The sequence below is a fragment of the Pelophylax lessonae genome (assembly GCF_965119305.1).
Source record: "Pelophylax lessonae genome assembly, chromosome: 4".
Classification (NCBI taxonomy): domain Eukaryota; kingdom Metazoa; phylum Chordata; class Amphibia; order Anura; family Ranidae; genus Pelophylax; species Pelophylax lessonae.
Window position 1 is genome coordinate 508296946 of NC_138771.1, and position 26358 is coordinate 508323303.

General features: G+C 46.2%; 1 protein-coding gene across 1 annotated transcript in view; it reads left to right on the plus strand.

The window, feature by feature from the left end:
- The first annotated feature begins 10068 nt into the window (after positions 1 to 10068).
- Positions 10069 to 26358, plus strand: part of LOC309553533 (aldo-keto reductase family 1 member C3-like) — a 68959-nt gene continuing 52669 nt past the window's right edge. Inside the window, exon 1 of the mRNA XM_082254780.1 lies at positions 10069 to 10242. Within this exon, the coding sequence (XP_082110906.1) occupies positions 10156 to 10242 (87 nt within the window). The 5' untranslated portion in view covers positions 10069 to 10155. The remainder of the gene's footprint in view (positions 10243 to 26358) is intronic.

The following is a 26358-nucleotide window of genomic DNA, read 5'->3' on the forward strand; positions in this document are numbered from 1 at the left end:
CTAAAGGGGGATCTATAGGGACCCTGCTCTAGCTCAAGTGCTAAATTCCCGTGGGTTAGGGGGCGCAAATTACTTGCCTTGCCCCGGGTGCTGACAACCCACGCTACGCCACTGGGGGCGGGTTCAGTGCTCGTCTCTGCTCTCACACACAGGAAGCTGGAGAGAGAGATCAGCTGCCTGTGTGTTTGTGTAACTCGCTGGATCGGGGGAGCTCCGGTCTCAGCTCAGCTGCGCTTGCCGCTCTCCTCTCTATATACATACAGGGGGCCCCTGCTCCAAGTACCAAACTGGGGGGGATTTCTCCATACCTGTCCCCCCCCGCATTTTTTCCTGGGGGGGATGTGTCCCCCCCATCCCCCCCGGTTCCTACGCCCATGATTGTGCCCCCCTTCAATGCAGAGATGCCAGCGTGCCCCCTTTCAATGCAGAGATGTCAGCGTGCCCCCTTTCAATGCACAGAGACCAGCGTGCCCCCTTTCAATGCACAGAGACCAGCGTGTCCCCTTTCAACGCACAGAGACCAGCGTGCCCCCTTTCATCGCACAGAGACCAGCATGCCCCCTTTCAATGCACAGAGATCAGCGTGCCCCCTTTCAATGCAGAGATCAGCGTGCCCCCTTTCAATGCAGAGATGCCAGCATCCCCCCTTTCAATGCTGAATGACCAGCGTAAGCGTGTCTCCCCCCCCCCCCCCCGCTCGAGACCAGTGCACTTACCTAAGTGTACCCCTACCTATGCGCTGTATAGAGTGTGCTTGTGAGATGTTTGCACACGTCGTTCCTCTCTTGAACCAGAATTAGCCGGTATTGCAATGAAGGAGTGTGGAGATGTCAGGTCGGAGTAGGAGCCGAGTCTCCGGGAATGAGGGCGGACAAGGATGGAGTAAGGCGGCGGTGTTGGCTCTCCAGCCCCCTGCACACTATGGACTCTCATAGAAGGAGCGGGGTGGCCGGGGCTGTGGCCGGGAAGATGCCAGGAACCGGAGCAGACTGTGGACGAGTATCTGAGGAGCTCAGAGCGGAGCGTGCACGGGGGAGCAGGTACAGCTGTCTCACGGGGGGCAGCCAGGTACAGCTGTCACAGGGGCAGGAGGTGAAAGGGATCAGAGTGGACACAATGCCTGGATCGGTGTGTGTCTAGGACTGACATCCATGACATGTAACTGGGGGGGTGATGATGTACCTGGGGAAGGGGGACACAAACCTCTATGGAGATTTCAGCGGTGGCTTGTGGCTTCTCTTCGGTGGGTCTCCTCAGTCTTCAGTCCTCCCGCCTCCTCCCCAGCCAATGGCATGGGGTTTCCTTCCGGCCAATCAGGAAGGGCGTATCAGACCACTTTCCTGATTGGCCAGGAGGAGGATCCAAGTGACAATAGCAAATTTTCATTCGCTATTGTCACACAATGGGTGGGCTTGTGGCGCACTGCTCTGCGCCCCGGGTCCACCCTTTGCTGAAGCCTATTTGAGACTCTGGCTCTAATCAGGTGATGCAAAAAAAAAAAGTCCATTGAACTCCATGCGTCCGGCGCCCCGCATGTAGATTAGGGGGCCAAACGCATGGATAGGGGGGGTGGCGCCCCTGCGCCCCCAACACACCGGCCGCCACTGCATATATTTATACGTTATGAGAAATTTGTTATTGATTATGCTCGCACTTTATTACACTTTGATGATATGGTTTATAATGATTAGTTGATTTAACATTAACTATATGATTTATGGAAAGCGCATCAACTTTTTATTTGCGATCTATAAAGTTATGTTTGCTAGTAAATGAGTGATACATAAGGAGACTGAAGGGGTAGAAAGATAGATTTGGGTGTTGTCAACATAGAATTGGTATTGGAAGGCTATCAGCTGACCCAGGGAGGAGGTGTAGATCAAGAATAAGAGGTGTGACCAGAAATATGTGGACTTCCACAGAGAATACCAGGCACATGTAAAATATAAACTAATGTAATTTATTAAAAATAGGTGGATAACATAAACATAAACGCACATCCAACATACCAGAACTGTATAAATCAAACCAGAGAACCTAAAAAGTAGTGAACACACAATGAACAATTGCCCAAACCAAGTTTATACAGATAGTAGAATATGTGAAGCATAGGATCATACATGGGAGATCAGGCAGAGGGAGCTGGAAGCAGGCCAGAGGGTAAACAGGAGAAGGAACAAGCAGGCAGGTAAGGGATCAGGCTGCAGGGTCAGGGTTAAGGATCAGGCCGCAGGGATGCAAGTCAGGGGCACATGGAACAAAGGACCAAAGCAAAGAGGAAAAGCAAAGGCAGGGCTTAAATACATTTTAAGAAAGGGAGAGACTGAAGGTGTGAGAGAGTGCAGGATAGAGTAAGGGGGGCATAGTATGTGAAAGGGAATGGAGTCCAGGGAGCAGGTGGGCATTAGAAAAAGTAAAATAAATTAGTGACTTTTTTCTATAGTAGCAGGGTTAAACTGTGGATATCACATCACAAATTGCGTCAATCTTATGTTTGAAGTGATTTGCAATCTCCTGGGCAGTGAGGTAGTGGGTGGAAACAGTGAAGGACGAAGTCAAGAGTTGAAGGTCGAGTTGATGAGGACTTCGTGAGAGGGTGTTTAGGAGAGATAGGTCATAGATAAAATAGGTCGGTTTGACTATGCAGAGGCAGTAATTTTATTTTTGGTGAAGACTTGATTGGACTTCATCCTAAGCCACAGATGATCAAAAGTGTGGCTTCTTCTGGTGTTGCCTGTTTGCCAAGTTGGTAGCGGTCGCTGCCTAATTCTGTGTGTAGTGAGGGGGGTGAGTGATTCTGAGAAGATGACAGTACTCTGTTGTAGACAGAAGTGGCAGGGTTGGGGCAGGACAAGGGTGAGATTTTGTCATAGAGGTATTCTGTTACAGAAAAAAGAAGAGAAGGGTTAATATGGCTAAGGTTTCTATGGGTAATTCTTAAGCATTTGGAAGGAAAGAAGGTGGAAGAGAGGTAGAGAGTGGGTTAAAAAGGTGGTGATAAGAGAAATGAAAAGGGCTGTTTGACAGGTTTCAAGTGAATAGATAGGAGAGTACAAGCTCAAGGGAGTTGACATCAGAGTGAGTAGAAGCATGTGTCCATTGTTTTAGATCAAAAGAGGAGGTTAGGCTGGGAAGTTTAGATGTAGCAGGAGTGTTAATATTAACAAGGATGTTGAAGTCATTAAGAACTATTGTGGGAATTTCAGAGGACATAAAGCAGGGAAGCCAGGCAGAAAAGTCATCAAGGTAGGGTGATACCTGTCCAGGAAGCCGACAGATCACAGCAATTCTCAAATAAACTGGAAAAAAATAGCCTAATTCAGAGATTTTCTAATGAAAGGAGAGACCGAGAGGAACGTGAGTGAAGAACCTTAATGTGCTATGTGGCAATAGGATTCCAACTCCACCTTCCTTCAGTACACTGGGTCTGAAAGAGTGGGTCCAGAGAAAGCCACCATGAGAGAGGGCAGCAGGAGAGGCAGAGTCAAATACTTGAGGCCAGGATTCAGTAACAGCAAGTACATTAGGTTAAAGTATTTAGTGATTAAAAAGGTCATGGACAGAGGTAAGTCTGTTACAGACAGAGCAAGCATTCCAAAGGGTACACATGAAGGGGGGCTGGCTCTTGGAAGAAGAGTAATAGAAGCCAGATTGTGTGGATTATGGCTGATGCCAGAGGATGGAGAGTGGCAGGTGTGTTGGTCAAAGGTACAGTTGTGCTCATAAGTTTACATACCCTGGCAGAATTTATGATTTCTTGGCCATTTTTCAGAGAATATGAATGATAACACAAAAACTTATGAGCACAACTGTAGGTGATGGAGGGCCAGAATTTGGGGATATTTTCACTATATTACCAAAAATATTGGGACACCTGCCTTTAAACGCAACTGAGCTTTAATGGCATCCCAGTCTGTAGGGGTCAATGTTAACTGCTTCCGGACTGCCCGCCACACATTTACTGTGGCAGGCTGGCCCTCCTCTGCGAACCGGCGTAGCCCTAAGTCAGTCGCGCACTTGGTGCTGGGGGGCGAGCACGCACCGCCGGCAGGCAGCAGGGATAACGATGCATGGGGCCGGTGGCCTCGATTGCCACCGGGCACCCGCAATCGCTCCCCAATGAGAGAAAAGGATGGTCAGCTATTGTAAAAACAGCCGACCGTTCTTCTCTCTGAAATGATCACAGAGCGCCTGTGATCCTTCTATATAAGATCACAGGTCTCTATGGTCATTTCACAGCCCCCCCCCCCACAGTTAGTAAACACTCCCCTAGGCTCACATTTAACCCGTTTGATCACCCACTAGGTTAACCCCTTCCCTGCCAGTGTCATTATTACAGTAACAGTGCATATTTTTAGCAACGATTACTGTAGTAATGTCACTGGTCCCCCTAAAAGTGTCAAAAATGTCAGTTACGGGTCTGATCTGTCCGCAGTCCCACTAAAAATCGCAGATCATTACTAGTAAAAAAATAAATAAATAAATAAAAATTACATAAATCTTTCCCCTAGTTTGTAGACGCGATAACCTTTATGCAAACCAATCAAAGTACACTTATTGTGATTTTTTTTTACCAAAAATATGTAGCAGAATACAAATTGCCCTAAAAGGATGAAACATTTTGATTTTTACATTTTGTGGGGGGGGGGGGGGGGGGTGATATATAGCAGAATGTGAAAAATGTATTTATTTTTTTTCAGAATTGTTGCTCTTTTTTTTGTTTATAGCACAAAAAATAAAAACTGCACAGGTGATCAAATACCACCAAAAGAAAGCTCTATTTGTGGGACAAAAGGACATCAATTTTATTTCGGTACAGTGTCGCATTTTCCATTAACACAATGCCGAATCGCAAAAAATGGCCTGGTCATTAAGGGGGCAAATCCTTCTGGTCCAGAAGTGGTTAAGTTGGCCCACCCTTTGCAGTTTTAACAGCTTCAACTCTTCTGGGAAGGCTGTCCACAAGGTTTAGGAGTGGGAATGTTTGACCATTCTTCCAGAAGCGCATTTGTGAGGCCAGGCACTGATTTGGATGAGAAGGCCTGGCTGACAGTCTCTGCACTAATTTATCCCAAATATGTTCTGTTGGGTTGAGGTCAGAACTCTGTTCAGGCCAGTCAAGTTCCTCCACCCCAAACTCGCTCATCCCTGTCTTTATGGACCTTGTTTTTGCACTGCTCCAAATCATTTGGTAGAGAGAGGATTATGGTGTGGTATTATATATACCAATCAGACATAACACTGACAGGTAAAGTGAATAACATTGATTATCTAATTCCAATGGCACATGAAAGTGTGTGGGATATATTAGGCAGCAAGTGCTACCCCAGCATGGTATTTCAGACCTAGCAGAGCAGAAGGCAGATAAGAAAAATTATAGTAAACCAATTGTTCAACAAATATTTGCTTATGCTCTCTAAGAATCTGAACAAGTACCACTCCCAAGAGATTATTACATAAGGAAGTTCAAAGAGCAATGGTCGTGTGCAACACTTAGTACAGGTACTCAAAGATGTGAGATGACAGTTGCCCAATCTGCCTGCCCAGCCATTAGTTGGTGCCAGCTCTTCTAAATGCCCTCAATCTTACTAACACTAACCAACCTGATTTAATGTCTTCATGTCAAGAAAAGAAGGATTTGTGATATCTGAGTCCTTTTCAGTGCAAACAGCCAACAACCAAAACTGGCAATGCTCAGCGAGTTTGACGCAACTTTGATACGACTGCTATGGACCTCAAGTTGCATTAAAGTAGGACCAAGGTAGTGCAGGGACTACTTTGAAGAAGCTGAGACTTGAAGTCGCACATATATGAATGGTACTCATTGGAAATCATGGGGTACAATTTGTCATGTGACTTTGCAGTCCTAAGTCGCAGGACAAGTCGCACAAGTGTAAAAGAGGCCTAAGTGCTGATCCAGTGTATCTAAGCTTGTGTTGTCTTGGGGGGCAAAGAATTAGCATAAAGTGTATGAGCTAATCTGCTTGCATTAACCTGAAATATGATTGATTGCTCTTGCCTATTGGCAAACTTGCCACTTCTTTAATAAAAAACCTGCTTACAAGCAGTATTTTTTACGTTGTATTATAGTTATTTTCTAGGTATATTTATGTAGCACCCTCCTAGGTAAGTGCTAGCAGGTAAACTATAGTTTGCTCCATCTGCTTATCAGGGGAGCCTGATCAGCAGTTAGGCCTGTTGCACTTACTCTAAGGGAAGTGTCCCCACTGTGTCCAATAGGGGAGCCTGTTGGACAGTGGAGGAAACCTGGCCAGTGACACACAGGCTTTTGTAACTATCCCAGTGGGTTGGCACAAGCAGTGGTGCATCCTGGGATATGTGAAGGGCATATGTGCCAAGGGCACATGTGACAGGGTGTCTTTGGGCGGGAAGCCAGGTCCCAGGAGGAGGGTGACGGCTGTCTCTCCTCCTGTCTGCAAGGAAGGTGGTCACAGGCGGTTGGCCTAGTGGACCAGAAGTGTGGTGCTGAGCCAAGAGGTCCGGTGGATGCTGACCAGTGGAGCTGAAGGCAGAGCAACCCAGGAAAAAACAGTGTCCGTGAGTACCGGGAAGCTTGCCAGGGGTCTGCCCAGGAAGGGGACCGCTCCAGAGGAGAGTCAGTGGACAGGGGCTAGCACACACAGCAAGTGAGAAAGGGGGTGCCAAGTTGAGACCCTGAAGAGTAACTTTAACAGGAGCATATTCATCTATATTCACTTCTGTGGCAAGGTGAAGCAGCGGCCTTGCTGCATACACTACAGTTAGTTGTCCTAAAGATTGTGCATAGGTCATAGTTGGAGTATCCCACTCATGCCTTCTCCCTTCCCAGTTCAAAATAAAACACAAAAAAAAAACAAATCCCCTGGACTGTTCATTGTCTGAGCCAAGCATTAAAGTTATGTTTCTACAGACTGTTGCTATGGGTAACCCAGGGGAATCCCATCTCAGCAGCTTCCTAGGGGGCAGTGCTACATTTAATTATAGATACTATACGTTTTTTGCTTATAAAATCATGCTATCCAATAAATTAACTGAGAGTGGTTCCAAAGGCCCAAGATTTTATACCTTAATGCATTAAGGTAAAAAAAAAAAAAAACCTTCTGGATGCAGTTCCCCCCAGCTTATACTTACCTGAGCCCCATCTTGATCCAGCGATGTGCAAGAGAGCAGTGCCTCTCCTGGGTCTCTCTCTTCTCACTGATTCACACAGCAGTGGGAGCCATTGGCCATGCTGCTATCAATCACAGCCAGTGAGTCAAGTGAGAGAGTAGGGGCAGGGGGCGAGGTACGCTCTGTGAATGGACACACAGAGCGTGGCTCAGGAGTGAGCCTGCTGGAGTGCCCCTACAGCAAAAGGCTTGCTATTGGGAGCACTCAACAGGAAGAAAAGCCAGGACTTCTGGCGGGGGACTCAAAAAGAAGAGGATTCGAGCTGCTGCTCTGTATAGGTAAGTATAACTTTTTTTTTTTTTTTTAATCCTTTCTTTAGAAACACTTTAAAACTGAACATTAGGCAAACAGGTGAAATAAATATAAAGGATTTGTTTTACCTGACAAAGAATTTGTATTTCTAGCAATGTAATCACGAGGATTCAGAGGGTTCAGCAGGGACTAGCCGAATTTCGAGCCATGTATGGATAAGGTGATTTTACAGAAGTGGATCTACTGATCGACTTCCATAAAGCTACCCTGTTGGATTTTTTCTGCAATAGCTGGCAAGCACGGATCAGTGTATTCTGACGGCAGGGAAAGCTCCCCACTGTCAGAATCCAATAGCTCCCATCCACACTAAGCCTGGGTTCACACATATGCAATGTCAGATATCGCATGTGATTCGCACCGCATTGCTGTGCAGATCACATACGATGTCTGTGCAAATGCAAATTCATACAGTTGTATGGCTGAACTCGCATTGAATTCGCACGAAAAAGGTGCAGGAACCTTTTTTTTTTTTTCCCCGCAATGGAATCTAAACACGTGCGTGTAAACACCCATGCGATCCGATTCATATCCAAATTCACAGTTTGCACTACGATCTGCGAACCGATCTGGGGGTGTCATTACTTTGTATTGACACCTGCAGCAGTGTGCAGAGGGCAATGTGAACTGTCTGTGGGGGAGATGCGATGCGGGAACCCTGTACTGGAGTGCTCTGGTTCCTGCATTGCATATGTGTGAACCCACGCTGAGTGTGTGGATGGGGGAATTGAGTCCGTTTTTTTGTTCAACCTGCTGGTAGAACAGAAAAAAAAATGGATTGAAGTATGGGCTGCCTTGGGCCCCTTTCACATGATCGGACTGATCAGGTCCACCTGTCCGTTTTTCAGGCAGACCTGATTGAGCCACCCATTCTCCTCTATGGGGAAGCGGACATATGTCTGCTGACACCCGCCTGGCATCCGATCCGACAAATTCCGCTGAAAACAGACGGATGGCGATATGTTCGCCATCCATCCAGCGGGTCTGATTGGATTGGATGAAAACAGACATGCTGTCCGATTTCATCCAATCTCCCCATAGAGGAGAGCGGGACGAGATCAGTCTCTGCATAGTGATCAGAGACGGACCTGTCTTCCACCTGCTCATCGGGGATTAATGGAGCGATCCCCGCTGAGCTAGTGGAGTCCGCCAAGCGGATCCCCCCTTTAATACCACAAACAGATCCTGTCCCTCTAGCAGCCTATAACTGGACAGAATAAAAAGCAACAGACTGATTAGTTCATAACTCTCTGCTCTCTCCTTCTTTCAGCATGCTTCTGGTTAGCACATGAACACTGCATTATAGCAGACCGATACCTTGTCTGCCAGCATTCTGTAGAGAAGGAATATTGCTCTTTGTTTGGAAGCAGTAGTCTGTCTGCAGTCACAACACTTCCCATACTGAGTCAGAGCTAGAGCTCTTCATTGGGTAAATCTCATTCTCCCTGCTGATTGGAAGGGTGTAGGCAGGGCCGCTGATAGGGGGGAACCACCAGCCCTCTTGTAGGGGGCCCGAGCACACAGGGGGGCCCACACAGAGAGTGGGATTAGTGATGGACAACAAATACAGAAATTTTCCTCCAGCACCTGAATCTGATCTGGCCCTCTCCCTGCTATCAGCTTTTATCTGCTGAGAAAGAGACAGTTGTCCCCTCACTAATCCCCCTCCCTTGTGTGGGCCCCCCTCCCAGCACTTATCTCTGCTCAGGAGTTTATTTGTAAATTGTAACTTTGTTTCTCTCTCTCTGTCTCTCTGATCACTGAGCTCCAACTGCCCAGCCTGTATATTTTTCTCATCTTATCTTCTTTTTTATTTAACATAGTTTTTTTTTTAGATTTAGCAGGAATTATGCGAGTTATGTTATATTTGTGTCGGATAATAGTGATTTTGTTGTAATTTTAGCTAAATATATCTTAAATATTTTCTTGAGGGGGCCCTGCCAGGTAGGGGCCCCGTGATTTCTAACAGCAGCCCTGGGTGTAAGACTGATTCCGCAGGGGTTGTGTCAGACCTCTACAGAGAGATCACTGCTTCCACATGTAGAGCAAAAGCCCTCTTTGTAGCATGCTGGTAGGGGACAGGCTTTTCTACTGAGAAGTTCTAAAGAAACCCAACTCATTCACACAAACGGCCGAGCAGTAACTTGCCCTTGTGTGTGCTGTGTAGTGGAATGCGATGCACACAAATGCAGCATATCCTTTTATTTTCAGCATCAGCACACCTTAATGCAGCATGTCAGTGTGAAGTGATGCAAAAAGACTTTAGACAAATTGTCTTGTCTATGTGTGGGGATTGCCGTGTCTATGTGTGAGTTTTGTAAATTGTCTTTATTAGTTGGCTGGAGTTACTCCTAAAAGAGAAGCCAACCAGGAATCATGAGGATAAATGTTGTAATGCATTACTATTATTTACTTTCACAAGCCTACAATGATTTAGCACAAAAGCTGGAGTTTTCTGCTTCTGGCCTGGGTGTGGTATTGTGAAAAACTGAGATTACAGCTGGAAAAGATCCGTCCCCCACCTCATATTTGTTATGGTTGGCTAAAAGGTATGCTCGCCTAATCAGGCTGCAATCATACTGAAGAAGGAGGGACTGAGAGGCAGCTTTAAAATGAGTAAACAGCGAAGGCTCCATTGCGGAGAACAGTTGGCTGCTGACACATCGTGGGTGGGAGATGGCACTTAACAAAGATTCCTATGTCTTGTTGAACGATGGCAACAAGATGCCATTGGCTGGCTTTGGCACGTATGCTCCACAGGAGGTGAGTGACTGCAAACAACTGAACGTGTCTTTTTTACTTTACTAACAATGTAACTATGAAAAAAAAGCTGGCTATTGTCTATAATTTTTCCCTGAAATGTTTCTCTTTTTTTTAAAGTGTATGTTCAGCCCTAAGCCAACTTCAAATTCAAGAGAGACTTTCGCGCCGACATCCCAGCACAACTTCGGCACAACTTGCATACGACTTCTTTAACAGAAGTCAATGCAATTTGTGTCAACGTTAGGCCAAAAGTAGCGCAGGAACCTTTTTCGAAGTCGTAGCGACTCAAGTTGCTCCTATTAAAATTATTCCATTGCACTAAATGGGGCGTGACTTCTCATGGGACAAAGTCGGAGCGCATGTCTCATCAGTGTGAACCAGGGCTAATGTTTTATCCTTAGTTTTGTGAAGAATACGGAAGGGTCTGAACCCCTCCGAGGTTTTAATCGCTATTTGGGACTCCATGGAGGGATTTCCCTTCACATTCTGTCCTGGTGACACCCAGGAAGTTAAGGTGAATTTTCTAAAGATACACAGAGACAAATGAAGTTATTTTTTTTTAGTAAGGAAAAGTTAATACCCCTGTTAGATTGCTATTGACATTAGTATCCCAGCATCAGATTTTCTTTCACTTCCAGTCTGGTTGTCAGCAGGGCAGAAGGTGAGGGAAACTACCTAGATAGCAGTAAAAAAAAAAAAAAAAACTGATTAAAACCCTTTTACCCTCAATCCAATAAAAAAAAAAGTTTTGGCTAGGCATACACTTTATTCCTTTCACTGCCAGCACTGTTTTGAAGCTTTTTGCATTCATGTTCAAAAAAAAATTTAGGCTTGAAGATCACCCAAAACTCCACAAACTTTACTTTTTTTTTTTTAAAGCAGACACCCAAGAGCAGTGGTCTCCAAACTGTAGCTCAGGGGCCAGATGCAGCCCTTCACTTGCCTTTATCTGGTCCTTGGACCCTTATTTCATCCACTGACCCAAATGAAGGGGCACAATTCTTCACACACACCAACAATGGGGCACAATTCTTCAATGACACCAACAATTCTGCCCATTGACACCAACGATCGGGCACCATTCCTTTCACTGATACCAACCATTGGGCCCAATTACACCAGCGATAGGACCACTTCCTCCCATTGACACCAACAATTGGGCCCAATTACACCAGCGATAGGACACACTTCCTCCCATTGACACCAACAATTGGGCCCAATGACACCAGCGATAGGACACACTTCCTCCCATTGACACCAACAATTGGGCCCAATTACACCAGCGATAGGACACACTTCCTCCCATTGACACCAACAATTGGGCCCAATGACACCAGCGATAGGACACACTTCCTCCCATTGACGCCAACAATTGGGCCCAATTACACCAGCAATAGGACACACTTCCTCCCATTGACGCCAACAATTGGGCCCAATTACACCAGCGATAGGACACACTTCCTCCCATTGACACCAACAATTGGGCCCAATGACACCAATGATGGGGCACAATTCCTTCCAACATCACCAACGATAGGGCACAATTGCTCCCATTGACACCAAAGATGGGGCATTGTTTTTTCCCACTGGCGTCAGGACCTTTTTTACTCCCAATGGCCACAGTCCGGCCCTCTAAAGTCCAAAGAACAGTAAACTGGCCCCTTGTTTAGAAAGTTTGGAGATCCCTGCCCTAGAGAATAAAATAGTGATGATTAAAACATTTTTGTCACACAATATAAGCACAAAGGTTTATGAAATTCAAAATGTCAGTAAAAAATACATTACATTTATTTTGGGGTACACAAACAATATGTATTACCCAATTTTTTGGGAAAATATAAAAGACAAACTTGCACCGAGTAAATAGATACCTGACATGTCAAGCCTTAAAATTGTGTATGCCTGTGAAATGGCAGCAAACTTTAATACCCTATATTTTTAATAGGCAACACTTTAAAAGCCCCTACAGATCATGAGTTTAGAGTTAAATGTGGTTAATGGGCCTAGGATTAACACTCTCACTCAGCGCTCACTGTTCTATGTAACATGTGTAGCACAGTCAACACTTTCATGCCTAAGTGCCCCCAATGCGTTCTTTTATGCTCATAAGTCTATGTATGTGGGGCTAAGGAGGCTCAAAAAAAATTGGGGGGGGGGGGGGTTTAAATGCTTCATTTTAACTTAAATTTTTCACATTTTTTCAGTAAACCTTTTTTTTCATCACATAGAGAACAAAAACCCCTGGAGTATGTGTAAATCCCCCAGCCGCATTACGTACGGTGGTGGCAGTTAAAGGGTTAAAGCTGAAGTTTGGCTTTACAAAAATCTCTACAGCTTTAGTTACATTACTTGCCTGTAATGAAGTTACCCCCTCAGGAGCTGCTTGAGTAATTGTGCTCGAGTCTCTCACTAATTATTCCACAGCCAGTAACAGGGTATTTTCACACAGTCTTCCGCTCGTTGACAACTTCTTCAATAGAACTGTGTAGTAGACTTTCAGTAGCACTACGCAGCAGGCTGTACAGAACAAAAGCAAGCCCCTTTGTAGCAGAAGGAATCTAGTGGACTTTGCTTCTTTAAGACACCAGCCAGTGTTCCCTTTAGCTTACACCCAGTACACTGAATTCTAGTACCAAGAGGGGGATTTTAGCAACAACAGTCTCTAGGATCCCTTTAGGGGGTCTGTACTCACAAGGCCCTGGCCACAGGTCACCTTCCTCCATGATACCAGGCAGGATCCCTACAACCATGGGTTGTAGCTTTAGTGTTTTAGGCTCTTTAGGTCTCCCACCTGAGGCCGCATGGCAGCCTGTGCTGAGGAGAGGCAGCAGGCCTCTCCCCACCTGGACCTCTCCCTGTAAAGATGGGCTGGACTGGATCCACGAGCCCATGTGCTCCTCAGATATAAATACTATCACCCAGTAGGCCTTAGAGCTCATCCTCTTCTAATTGACCAGGGCTGTATAGCCATCCCATGCTCTCATCTGCCAGGTTTCAACCCACTGTCCAATATACTCCATAGCTATTGGATCAGTTTAAAACATCCAGACAGCATGAGCAGCATCAGAGCACACTGAGCAGCCTCTGCTAAACAATCACAGCTCTCTGTTAGGAAGACAGCACATGAATTTACCGGGCTGTCTCCCTGTTAGGCAGAGAAACCAAAAACTATATACACTCACTCTAGCAGAGCCAGCTCTACCTATAGGCAAGGTAGGTGCCGGCCTAGAGCGCACATCAGCCGGGGGTGGCACTCAGTGGTGTCGCTATGGGCAGAGGTGGATCGCTCTCCCCACTGGCAAATGATAGTCCGAGGAGGAGAGAAACTGTGCTGCCCATCTTCCTCCCCCCCACTCGAGCCACTGCTGTCTGTCTCCTGCCTGTTCCCTCTCCTTCCTTCTGTCAGCAGCAGAGAGTAGAACAGCAGGAGATCAGAGTGGATGTGTCTGTGTGAAGAGGGAGCAGCTGTGGGCTCTTCTTTCCCCCTCCTTCTCCTCCTCCTCCCCATGCTGCTGTGTACACTCGGGAGCAGCGCTTGTCAGTTCTTTTTCCCCTCTCCTTCCTATTGGTTAGGGAAAAAAATACAATCAAAAAGGAGCAGAGGATAATGGGACATGTAGTCAAGAAGACTGGGGGAAACATCAGCCCCCAGCATGCCCAGCTGAAAGGAAGGAAAAGAGAACCAGGCTATAGGTGGCAAGTGGAACACTTTGTGGGAGGCAATGGTGACAATCTGCATCTGGTGGCAGGCAATGGCGACACGCTGCATCTGGTGGCAGGCAATTGTGACAAACTGCATCTGGTGGCAGGCAATGGTGACAGTGACACACTGCATCAGGTGGCAGGCAATGGTGACACGCTGCACACTGCAGCTGGTGGCAGGCAATGGTGACAAACTGCATCTGGTGGCAGGCAATGGTGACAAACTGCATCTGCTGGCAGGCAATGGTGACACGCTGCATCTGGTGGCAGGCAATGGTGACAAACTGCATCTGGTGACAGGCAATGGTGACAAACTGCATCTGCTGGCAGGCAATGGTGACACACTGCATCTGGTGGCAGGCAATGGTGACACGCTGCATCTGGTGGCAGGCAATGGTGACAAACTGCATCAGGTGGCAGGCAATGGTGACAAGCTGCATCTGGTGGCAGGCAATGGTGACACGGTGCATCTGGTGGCAGGCAATGGCGATAAACTGCATCTGGTGGCAGGCAATGGTGACACGCTGCATCTGGTGGCAGGCAATGGTGGCACGCTGCATCTGGTGGCAGGCAATGGTGACAAACTGCATCTGGTGGCAGGCAAATGTGACATGCTGCATCGGGTGACAGGCAATGCTGACACGCTGCCTCGGGTGGCAGGCAATGGTGACACGCTGCATCGGGTGGCAGGCAATGGTGACACACTGCACACTGCATCTGGTGGCAGGCGACGGTGGCAAGTGACAAGATGCATCTGGTGGCAGGCGACGGTGACAAGCTGCATCTGTTGGCAGGCGACGGTGGCAAGTGACATGCTGCATCTGGTGGCAAGTGACACGCTGCATCTGGTGGCAAGTGACAAGCTGCATCTGGTGGCAAGTGACGGTGGCAAGTAACACGCTGCATCTGGTGGCAAGTGACAAGCTGCATCTGGTGGCAGGCGATGGTGGCAAGTAACACGCTGCATCTCGTGGCAAGTGATGGTGGCAAGTGACAATCCGCATCTGGTGGCAAGTGACAAGCTGCATCTATTGGCAGGCGACAGTGGCAAGTGACAAGCTGCATCTGGTGGCAGGTAACGGTGGCAAGTGACACGCTGCATCTGGTGGCAAGTGACAAGCTCAGGGCTCCCACTGATTCTGCATTATGGTGAGTTTAAATATTTTATTATATATTACAATGTAATAATATAAATAATGTAATTCAATCATCTTGACACCATATTAGGCATGGTGTCAGAATGATTTAAGTGCTAACACCAGCCATTCTCTGACAAATCACCCGCCGCCGAATTCCCTGTCAACCCCCAACACTACATTCCCCCCTCCCCCTTCCTCAAGTTCTTGGCAAAATTTTCTTCTACGAAGTGGGTCCCCCATGCCAAAAAGGTTGAGGGCCGCTGCTCTAAAGTGACATCACTTCCTCCTAGCACTCTATGATATAGATAGCCACACAGCAGAGAAAAGAGTGACAGATTCCATTGTCGGTGAGAGTTTTGAAATCCTCTTTTTTTGGGAAGTTGGGGGGGTCCCTGAATGGCAGTTTAGAAATGTAGTCACCTTAAGCTGATGAGCGCGAGTGGGGCCTTATGTCTACGTTTTTTGCCGTATACATTGGCAGGGTAAAGGGGGTGGAGTCAGAGGCGGAGCCAGTGGGACGGCAAAATTAGGTTTCGCCTAGGGTGTCGAAAATCCTTGCACCAGCTCTGCACTCTAGTACCTAACTAGGAGGGCGCTGCACTTAAATTTTGCCTTCCCTCTCCCCTTCATCCACATGCTAATGACAATTTCAAACAAAACATTCCCACTTCCATTACATACTTTATTTACTACCCAAGGATGTCATCGCTGATGTCTGTGCTTCTCTATGCAATGCAGGCAGACCATGGCTGGTAGGAGGGGCTGTATAATACTTCCAGAAAACAGGAGCCTGCCCAGGGTAACACCCATATGTAATGCTGAACCTCTATGATTGAAAAAACTGAAATCCAATTAATAAAAGAAGTAGGACAAGACAGTAGGGACGCAGAGGAAAGAGCTATATGATACTGGGTGTACTTCGGCTAGGAAAAAAGGAGGGCTCTATCTAATTTGCTCCAGCTTCTTATGCACCTTGTGAGAAGCTCAGAGTGTGCAGTGAAATCAGTGTAAGCTATTTCAGTATAGTAGAGGAACCTGTACAACTGTGTAAGGCTGAAGGGAAGGCTGGGGTTCATTTTTAAAGGAAATCTATGGTTATTATAGCATACAATTTATTTTATAACATCAGCATTTTAATACCAATACAAACAATAGTTATTTTGACAATATATCTGTACTTGAAAAATCTTTTTTCATGTTGTGAGCGCTGCCTGTCTGCTGGTCATCTCTTTCATCAACTTCCTCTATTCCCTGCATGCCATGCTTCTACTTAGCTGTTTACTTTTTTATTTCCAAGGACTACATATCCCATGATGCCTTGCTGCCTACAAGCAATGATTCCTGTTGCAGCGCTACCCCCAAAAGAGTCACTTTATAGTTTGGGTTCTCTGTTCTTTACCTCGACTCTGTAGACAACCTTATCCCCTCTGACACACCAAGTTAAAGTGTTACTATACCCATAACAGTAAAATCAGTTTGTATATGCAGTAAAGTATGCTTGTTATACTCACTGTGGAACCTAAGGGGTTAATTCTCTGCATTGTGTAAAAAGGCTGTTTGATCCTGTCTTCTCTAAACCTCCCCTTCTTCCACAGTCCCCAAACCATCTCCTGATACAACAGAGCCTTGGGGACACTCTGCACATGCTCAGTTTGGTGTGGAATGCTAGAGAGTATTTTTTTTCTTGGAAGAGTGCATATGATTAGCACAGGGCCAACCAGCACTGTCCAGATAGAAGGCCAGGAGTCCTGCAGCCTCATAAGACAGTCAAAGGAGAATGAAAACTCCTTCTACAAGCTTTAACCAGACACTGATACAAGTCATAAGACTGCTATATACTGCTGATGCGAAAAAGGTATTTAGAAGTTTACATTTACTAAAACTATTGCATTTCCATGTTCTGTGTACTGTGGGAGACGAGATATAGTAAATGCAGGGTCCTGGGTTTAGTAACACTTTAGGCAGAAAGAACCTGCAATGCTGTTGAGAGCACAACGTTAGATACACTGAACACAATTTAAAACTCAATATCAAGAAGTAGACACCAAAGGGATTAGTGAAAACAGAACTTATGTTCTACTTACGTATGTTGTTACAGATTGAGGTAAATGGCAGTAGTGTCATAAATGAGTAAATGGAGAATGCAGTTAATCGCTAGACAATAGGATCACTAACTTGTAGCAGGTTGATGTGAAGTAGCAAGAGTAATCTATACCTAGTAACCTCCAAATCCGCACACAGCAATAACATGAATGACAATAGCTACAATGGTGAACAATGCTGTTCTAACTTTCCTGCAGCCAGTATACTATGCTAGTAGAGTGCACTCTAGGGATGACTATGCTGAGACCCAGGTCTTACTGTAGAAGTCTCTCCTTACTTGTTGAAGCAAATAAAGTCCCAATACAGCAGCTATCTAACAAGACAGTCCCTTACCCTAGCTCTTTAGCTGGCTAACATTGGGGCCCAGTCTTTATGGTCGTGGTGCAAATAAATACAGTCCTAGTAAAGTCTGCATGCATGGGTAAAGGCTGCTAGTCAAATGTCCACTCTCTATGTGCTCAGTTCCTACTAGCAGCAACAAGGTCTATAGCATCAGTGGCCTTCCACAACTCTCAGAAACAGTCCCACAGTTCAGATGTTCTGTGGATCTGCCTGTAATGGCTACGGTCCTCAGTGTACAGGTATACAGTGCTCTGGTCTCTCTGCAGCAAAGATCTATGCACCACCAATAGCTTAGTCCTCATCTTCTGCACACTTCAATCGGCTATCTTTCTGGTCCCCAGCACACAGGACCCTGATCTCTGGCTTGTGTCAGGTGGATACACTCTCAGAAAGGCAGGTGTGCTCAATCTGGTCTCTGCAGGAAAATAAAGGAAGCTCCTTGGTCTGCAGCCTGGGAAATACAGCCTTTCCTTCTCCCTCACACTGTCTCCTTGTGGGTACTGTAGTTCAGTCTTCCATAAGATTCCATAACATGGCTCCCATTCAGAACTTCAACTTCCACAGTCCAATGTGGCAGCATACAAGTTGATGGAGCTCCTTTGGCTTGTCTGCTCCCCCTGCTGGTGGGAGGGAGGCAGGCAGTGTTACTAGCAGGGGCTCCACCCCCCTAGTTAGCATGCAGGCTGCATGTGGGGTGCTGGACTCATAGGTTTCTGAGTTTTTTTTTAAAGCACATGATAAGAACCTGAGGTTCTAATTGGCTTTAAAAAGGTTGGGCTTGGGGTGCAGAGCATTGCGCCCCAAACCCACCCACTTGTGACTGTAGTGAATCAATATTCCCTATTGGTTTGTGGCTTCTCCTCTCAGCTAATCAGGAGGACAGGAAGTTCATCTAAAGAAGACCGGGTTGGCCGTGAGGAGAAGCCTCAGCACTGTGACCCTGGAGGGATGAGTGTGGAACGGGGGGGGGGGAGGTTTGTTTGTCGCCCCCCCCAAAAAAAAAGTTTAACACCAGCCACCACTGGTTACTAGACCCAGCATGCCAGCTCAGTGAGGGCATAGAGAGCAGCTGTAGTACAGTGTTCTAACTCACTCTCTGTCTAGCCAAGCACCTGGCTACACTGTACTGACTCCGCTTCCTGCAGCTCTCCATCTCTGTCCTCTGTAATTGAATGAAGGCTCTGAAATGTGTGGCATAGTGGTGCCGACTAACAGAGCATAGTACATATGTGTCACAGAGTTCAAGGGAGTAAATGTGTGGGGATCTTTACAAAGTAGGTTTACAAACTTTAAGATTGCTCAGATTAAGAGGATAATAAACTATGTTACATTGAGGACTCAGCAAAAACAAAGACTGCTGTGCTAATGCCAGTGGCAAACTATATTATATGTTTTTCTTCCTGTCTTAGGCCCCTTTTACACCGGCGGACCGATGAAGTCCGCCTGTCCATTTTCAAGGGGGACACGATAGGGCCATCTATTGTTCTCTATAGGACGGCAGATGTCAGCGGACATTTTTTATTTATTTATTTCAGGTACTTATATAGCGCTGTCAATTTACGCAGCGCTTTACATATACATTACACATTCACATCAGTCCCTGCCCTCAAGGAGCGTAAAATCTAAGGACATGTGTCCACTGTCACCCATTGGCATCCGTTCCGGTCCGCTAAAAACAGATAGATGGGAATCCATTCTCTATCCGTCTGGCGGGTCTGATGGAAACAGACAGGTGGTCCGTTTTCAACTGACTGCCCCATAGAGAACAGCGGGCTGTGTCCATGTCCGCTCTACATAGCAAAGCAGACACAGATCTGTCATCTGTCTGCTCAGCAGGGATCTGCGGAGAGATTTCCCGCTGAGCAGGTGGATCTGCAGAGAGATTCCCCGCTGAGCAGGTGGATCTGCGGAGAGATTCCCCGCTGAGCAGGTGGATCTGCTTGGATGGATTTCTCTCTGTCTGAAAGGGCCTTAGGCTAAGCTTACACTAGTGTCAAAAGCAGGCGTACCTTGCATTTTTGAATCCTCATGAACGCCGGTCAACACTGTGGGGTTGATTTACTAAAGGCAAATAGACTGTGCACTTTGTAAAGTGCAGTTGCTCCAGAGCTTAGTAAATGAGATGAAGGTTCACCTTGCAAAGAATACCCAAAACCATGCAAGGAAAATAAAAATAAACAGCATTTTTGCTTGCACATGATTGGATGATGGAAGTCAGCAGAGCTTCTGCTCATTTACTAAGCTCTGGAGCAACTGGGGCAACTGCTCTTGTAGAGTGCAACTGCACTTTGCAAAGTGCACAGTCTATTTGCCTTAGTAAATCAACCCCAGTTTGTCATTTATATGCATTGCAACAGACAGTAGGGGGAGATTTACTAAAAATTGGTGCTCTCAGAATCTAGTGCAGCTGTGCATGGTAGCTAATCAGCTTCTAATTTAAGCTTGTTTTCCTAAGCTTTGGCAATAAAACCTGGAAGCTGATTGTTTTCTCTGCAGAATTGCACCAGATTTTACACCGTGCAGTTTTAGTAAATAACCCCAAGTATCTTTTGCATGCACGAATTCATGTTGCATTGCATCAAAACTTATCTGATATGTAGCATTCAGCTGGCCCTTCCGCTCCCCAAAGGTCAAATTCATGTCAATGTAAACGTGCTGCAAACGCACTGCAAATGACCCTAAGGTGTTTATAGTGCAATTTCAAGATGTTTAGAAAGCGTTACCAGCAAAAAAAAATGATAATAAAATAATTCATACAATACAAAACCAGCAAAGAAGAGGCACCTGGAAAGTGTTATTTAACATGAAGCAAAAACACATACAGAATGCATCAATAAAGCAACTTATAGGCGTTTTAATGGGCATCCATGGTATCTAAAATTTGAAAGCATAATTAAATGAGCCCTTATTGCACATCTTTTGGCTTTCTGTTTTTTTTTCTTTTCTGGTTCAATAGATTTAGTAAACTATTTATTAAATAGAATATAATGTATTGAACGCGATGAGCTTTAAAATGTTTTTGTTTTTTATTCAACGTTGTAGCTTACAGTGATATTTTGTATACGGAGGATTAATACAAAGTCATAATGCAAATGCCTGATTGGATCCTCCAGAGACCTGCGGCAGACTTCAGGAATGTTTTATTTCCCTTCTTTACTATATACGGATTGCAGTCAGGTCTCATGTGTGTGATTGTGGTTATTATGTTGGACCTCTTCCACGGACATTTACATAAGCAACCTAAAACCACTTGTATCTCAAAATAATGTCTTTATTGGTTTTAACGAGTAAAAAGAGCACACAGATAAAGAAGGAATTGATTTAAAACTCAAGTAAGCCTTCAGACTGCAAAAGATTTAAAGTGGAATTCAGGGATACAACTAACTAGACTTAAAGCGGAGTTCCGGGCACAAAATCGATATTTTTTTTTGTGCCCGTCCGCTAGTTCGACATCACCTGAAAAGGAATTGGATAGTTAGTTTTTTTTTTTGTTTACTCACCTTGTAATTGAAGATCGTAAACACTCACCTCAGTGTACTTCCTCCCTCAGCGCCGCGGCTCCGCCGTCACTTCCTGTCTCGCGATGATTCCTGGGAGCTGAACGTCATCGCTCCCAGGAATCAATGCGACGGCACCGGCCCCGCTCGTCACTTCCGGGCGACGCCACATTCCCCTGCTAAACAGCTTCTGGGCATGCCCAGAAGCTGTGGAGAAATGTGGCGCCGCACCGGAAGTGACGAGAGGGGCTGGTGCAGGCGTATTCTGGGAGAAGAAGACGCGGAAGAAGATGCCGAAGAGGACCGCGCCGGCTTCAGCTGCCCACAAGAGAGATGGAAACTCTGTGGAAGAAATTTTATAAGTAAGTATTTCTTCTAAAAGGTAAGTGCGAACCGGGACAGATCAGAGGCTAGCCATTGTGGAATGTACTAGCCCTGACTGTCCCAGGGGTATGTTTGTTGAAAAATAATTTCTGTGCCCCGGAACTCCGCTTTAAAGTTGTTCTAAAGCCATGTTTTTTTTTACCTTAAAGTGATATTAAAGGCTCTCTTTTATTTTTTTTTTCTTCAGTAACAAACATGTCATACTCACCTGTGCAGTAGTTTTGCACAGAGCAGCCCCAATCCTCCTCTTTTCAGCACTCCCTTCTGCCGAGTCCCCCAAAGCAAGAAGCTTGCAAAGGGAGCACCCAAGCAGGCTTGTTCCCCAGCTGTGGCTCTGTGTGTCCATTCACACAAAGAGCCGTGACTCCCCCCTCTCATCATTGGCTTACTGGCTGTGATAGACAGTAGTGGGTGCCAATGGCTCCCATTGCTGTGTCAGACAGAAAAGAGGGAGAGTTCACAGAGAGCCGAGGCTCCCGTGCACATTGCTGGATGTAAGTATTAGGAGGGGCTGCTACACAAAGGTGTTTTACCTTCATGCATTGAATGCATGAAGGTAAAAAACATTGAGCCTTTGCAACCACTTCAATGCACTCTAAGGTGAAAAACCTTTTGTACTGCAGGATCCCCCCACCTTTATACTTACCTGGGCCTGATACCGATCCAGCCATGTGCACGAGAGCAGTGTCTCTCACTGCTGTCTCCCTCCTCATTGGCAGTGACAAGGAAGCGGGGGGGCGAGCAACCCCATCTGTGTCCAGGGCCGTCTTTAATATTGATTGGACCTTGGGCAAACATTTTCTTGCCCCCCCCCAGCCCAACACCACCCCTATTTCCCCGCTTTCCACTATGCAATTCCTTTATCTACCTGCTTTGAGACATACAATAAATAGCAGCTAGACTCTAAATCAGTTTACTGCAGCAGATCAAGCAACAATTATGATTGGTTGCCAGAAGTTACAGCATATAATTACCACTCACTGACTAATTGCTACAGGGTATAGCACACATGTCAGAGAAACGGCCATGCTGCAACTGGCAACTCCGCCAGTACTTCCAATGGCCGCAATGGACTCAGGCCATAGACTCATTGTCAGTGAAATGGCTGCGCTGCAACTGGCAAATTTGCCAGTACTTCCCATGGCTGCAATGGACTCAGGCCATAGACTAATTCACTGGCCTATAAAAGGACTCTGCTCAGCCCATCTGATTGCTGGATTGTCTTCAGCTCTTCCTGTTTCCTGTGCATTGCTACTTCCTGGATTCCAGTTTGACCCGGCTTGTTTCTGACCTGTCTGCTCTCTCTCCTGGCTTTGACCCACGGCTTCGTCTGACCCTTCGATCCTGCTCCAGTGTTTGACCCTCGGCTTGTGTGACCATCCTTGCTCTCTTGTCCTCTGCCTGACTTCCAGTGTACCGATCCCGGCTTGCTCAACGGACTTGCTTCTGCTCAATCCCCTTGTCTTGGCGACCTGTTTGGACTGATACCTGTGTATGACCCTCGGCCTGGCTTTTACCTGCACATTGCTTGATTCCCTGGAGGCCCTGCAAGTTGTTCCAGGATATCCTTGTGAACCTTTACCTGCACTCCACAAGCATCCAGTGCTCCTTGGGACGCGTCACCTCCTGTCCCACTTCCAGGGGTGATTCACACCGAGCTGCAAGGGAAGCCCTCTCAGCATTTCGACCTCTACCAAGAAGTGATCTGACAACACATTAAAGCTCACTGATTAGTTGCTAGAGGTTACTGCACATCCTTACAGCTCACTGATTTCTAGAGGTTACTGCATATCATCACAGCTCACCCATTGGTTGCTAGAGGGTATTACAGATCCTTACTGCTCACTGACTGGTTGCTAGAGGGTATAGCACACATTACAGCTCACTGATTAGTTTCTAGAGGTTACTGCACATCATAATCACTCACCCATTGGTTGCTAGAGGTTACTGTACATCCTTACAACTCACTAATTTCTAGAGGTTATTGCACATCCTTACTGCTCACTGATTGGTTGCTAGAGTTTACTGCACATTATTACCACTCATTGATTGGTTACTAGAGATTACTGCACATCATCACCGCTAACCCATTGGTTGCTAGAGGTTACAGCACATTATTACTGCTCACTGATTGGTTTCTAGAGGTTAATGCACATCCTTTCCACACACTGGCTGCTAAAGGTTACTGCACATAATTACTGCTCACTGATTGGTTGCTAGATAGACTATGTTACAAACACACATCAGTCCCCTTGCCAGAGTAGAAGTCTTGTCTTGCATTGAAGCAGAATTTAACATGTGGCAGGAAAAGACAGGGTTAACCAGGATTATCAAAAATAGTACAGTCAATAATCAAAGTAAGCAAAGATCAGAGATAGTTTAGCAGCTAAAGCAGTGAAAGTTCAACTCAGCAAGGCAAATTAGCTCATTCCGATTGTTAACCACTTGCCTACTGGGCACTTTTACCCCCTTCCTGCCCAGGCCAATTTTCAGCTTTCAGTGCTCTCATGCTTTGAATAACAATTGCGCGGTCATGCTACACTGTACCCATATGAAATTTTTATAATTTTTTTCACACAAATAGAGCTTTCTTTTGGTGATATTTAATCACCTCTGGGTTTTTTATTTCTTATAAAAAAAAAGAAAAAAGACAGAAAATTTTGAAAAAAAAAAAAAAAGTTTTTCTTATTTTCTGTGAGTAAATTTTGAAAATAAATAAATTTTTCTCCTTCACTGATGTGCGCTGATGAGGCGGCACTGATGGGCACTGATAGGTGGCACTGATAGGCGGCACTGATGAGCACTGATAGGCGGCACTGATGAGCACTGATAGGTGGCACTGCTGGGCACTGATAGGCAGCACTGATGAGCACTGATAGGTGACACTGCTGGGCACTTAGAGGTGGCACTGCTGGGCACTGAGAGGTGGAACTGATGGGCACTCATAGGTGGCACTGATGGGCACTCATAGGTGGCACTGCTGGGCACTGAGAGGTGGCACTGCTGGGCACTGAGAGGTGTCACTGACGGGCGGCACTGAGAGGCGGCACTGATGGGCACTGAGAGGCGGCACTGATGGACACTGATGGGTGGCACTGATGGACACTGAGGGGTGGCACTGATGGGCGGCACTGATGAGCACTGATGGGCAGCACCATCAGTGCCCATAGTGCTGCTAGTCAGTGCCCATCAGTGCCTAGATGAGCAGGCACTGATGGGCACTGACTGGCAGCACTATGGGCACTGATTGTAGGCACTGATGGGGGGCACTGATGGCGGGCACTGTGGGCACTTATGGCATTTTTTTCCCCTCTTGTGTAATCAGGGCACTAGTGATCAGTGCCCTGATAACATACCTCTGTGTCAGCTTACCGCTGATCGGCTCTCCTCTTCCTCACACTGCAGTCTCTGTGTGAGGAAGGAGAGCTGGCAATGAGAGATGATCTCATATGTTTACATATGAGATCATCTCTCATTGCACGGTCCGATCACGTGGTGAATGGCCGCTGTTATTGGCCATTCACCACGATCTGTGATTGGCTGTGTCCAAGGGACACGGCCGACACAGATTTCCCCTGATGCGCGCTCGCGGGAGCGCACGGAGAGCGGCCTCCCGGAAATTAGAGCCCGCGCTGTTGCCGTCTTTAGGCTATAGCGTGGGCCGGAAGAAGTTAATCACACAACATACTAGCTGTCCACTGATCCATGCCGACCAGTGTTATATACAGGCAATGCTGGTAATGTTGTTAAAAAGCAGAGAGATAAAGAAGGGCGATAACAGATTAGCATCTGAAACAGCCAAGCCCATGTTCTCATTCAGATTGAAACTCTCAATGTGATCATCCCTCACTCCTCTGCCACTTCTCGTCAGTGTGTCTCTCCACTCGGCCAGCTCTGCTGTCAGCCATGGACACCGCCTCTTACTGATTCCCTTTCGCTGCACCTGCACTATGTGACAGGGAGAGATTGTTAGGATGTTGGGCCCCTCAACAATGACAGGGCCCACAGGTGCCCCTTTTGCCCCACCTTAAAGACGGCCCTGTCTGTGTCATGGACACAGAGTCAGACAGGGCGGCTTGGGGATGAGCACACACACAAGTGCCCCCTTGGAAAGATCTGTGTACTTACCTAATTTCAGGCTGCTCCAGTCCAGTTTCACAATCTCCCTTTGTCAGCCAGCACCAGCTACAGGGAAGAGGAGAGGGCGCTTGACAATAGCTGTGATGCCTGAATGGTGAAGTCACCCATAGGCTTACTATAAGCCATCCATTGTCAGTGTTCCCCCTACTCTCCCATGATGCCGCCTCTAGCGGACACAGGGAAGCCAACAACTTAACCGGAACCAGAGCGGCATGAAAATAGGTAATTGAACACATCTTTCTTCCACAGGGTAGTTAATATAGGTGTTAGAAGGGGAGTTAGTTGTATCCTAGAATTTCAATTTCATTATTTGTAATATAGTCAGGAGAATGTGTCCAATTTGTTAAGACTCATACAGGTCATGAGTCATCATTTCCTAGAATTTGGAAATTGGGATTCTATCTGCCAATTGCTCATTCTTCTTTTCTTTTTTTTTTTTTTTTCAATAAAAGCTTTATTGAATCGCAATAATAAACATGTACAGTATTAACAATGGCAGTATGACATATTGGTATAACTGTACAACATGTACATAAATTACAACATCATGTAATGTTGGATCAAAAGTTAGTGCAACAACATAAAACATGTAAGTCAGCTCCTGAGGTATAATGGGGGTATCTAACTGGATACCCTCTCTCAGATGAGACAGGACCAAAGACATATGCCTGTCTCAAAGAAGGCCACTAGAGGGCGGGGAAGGAAGCGAAGATAGGAATTAAAGAAGATGAGTAAAAAGGAAAGAGAAGGAGAAGGAAAAGTAAAGGGAAGGGAGGGGGAGGTAATGGAGTACTATTGATAAGTGGTGC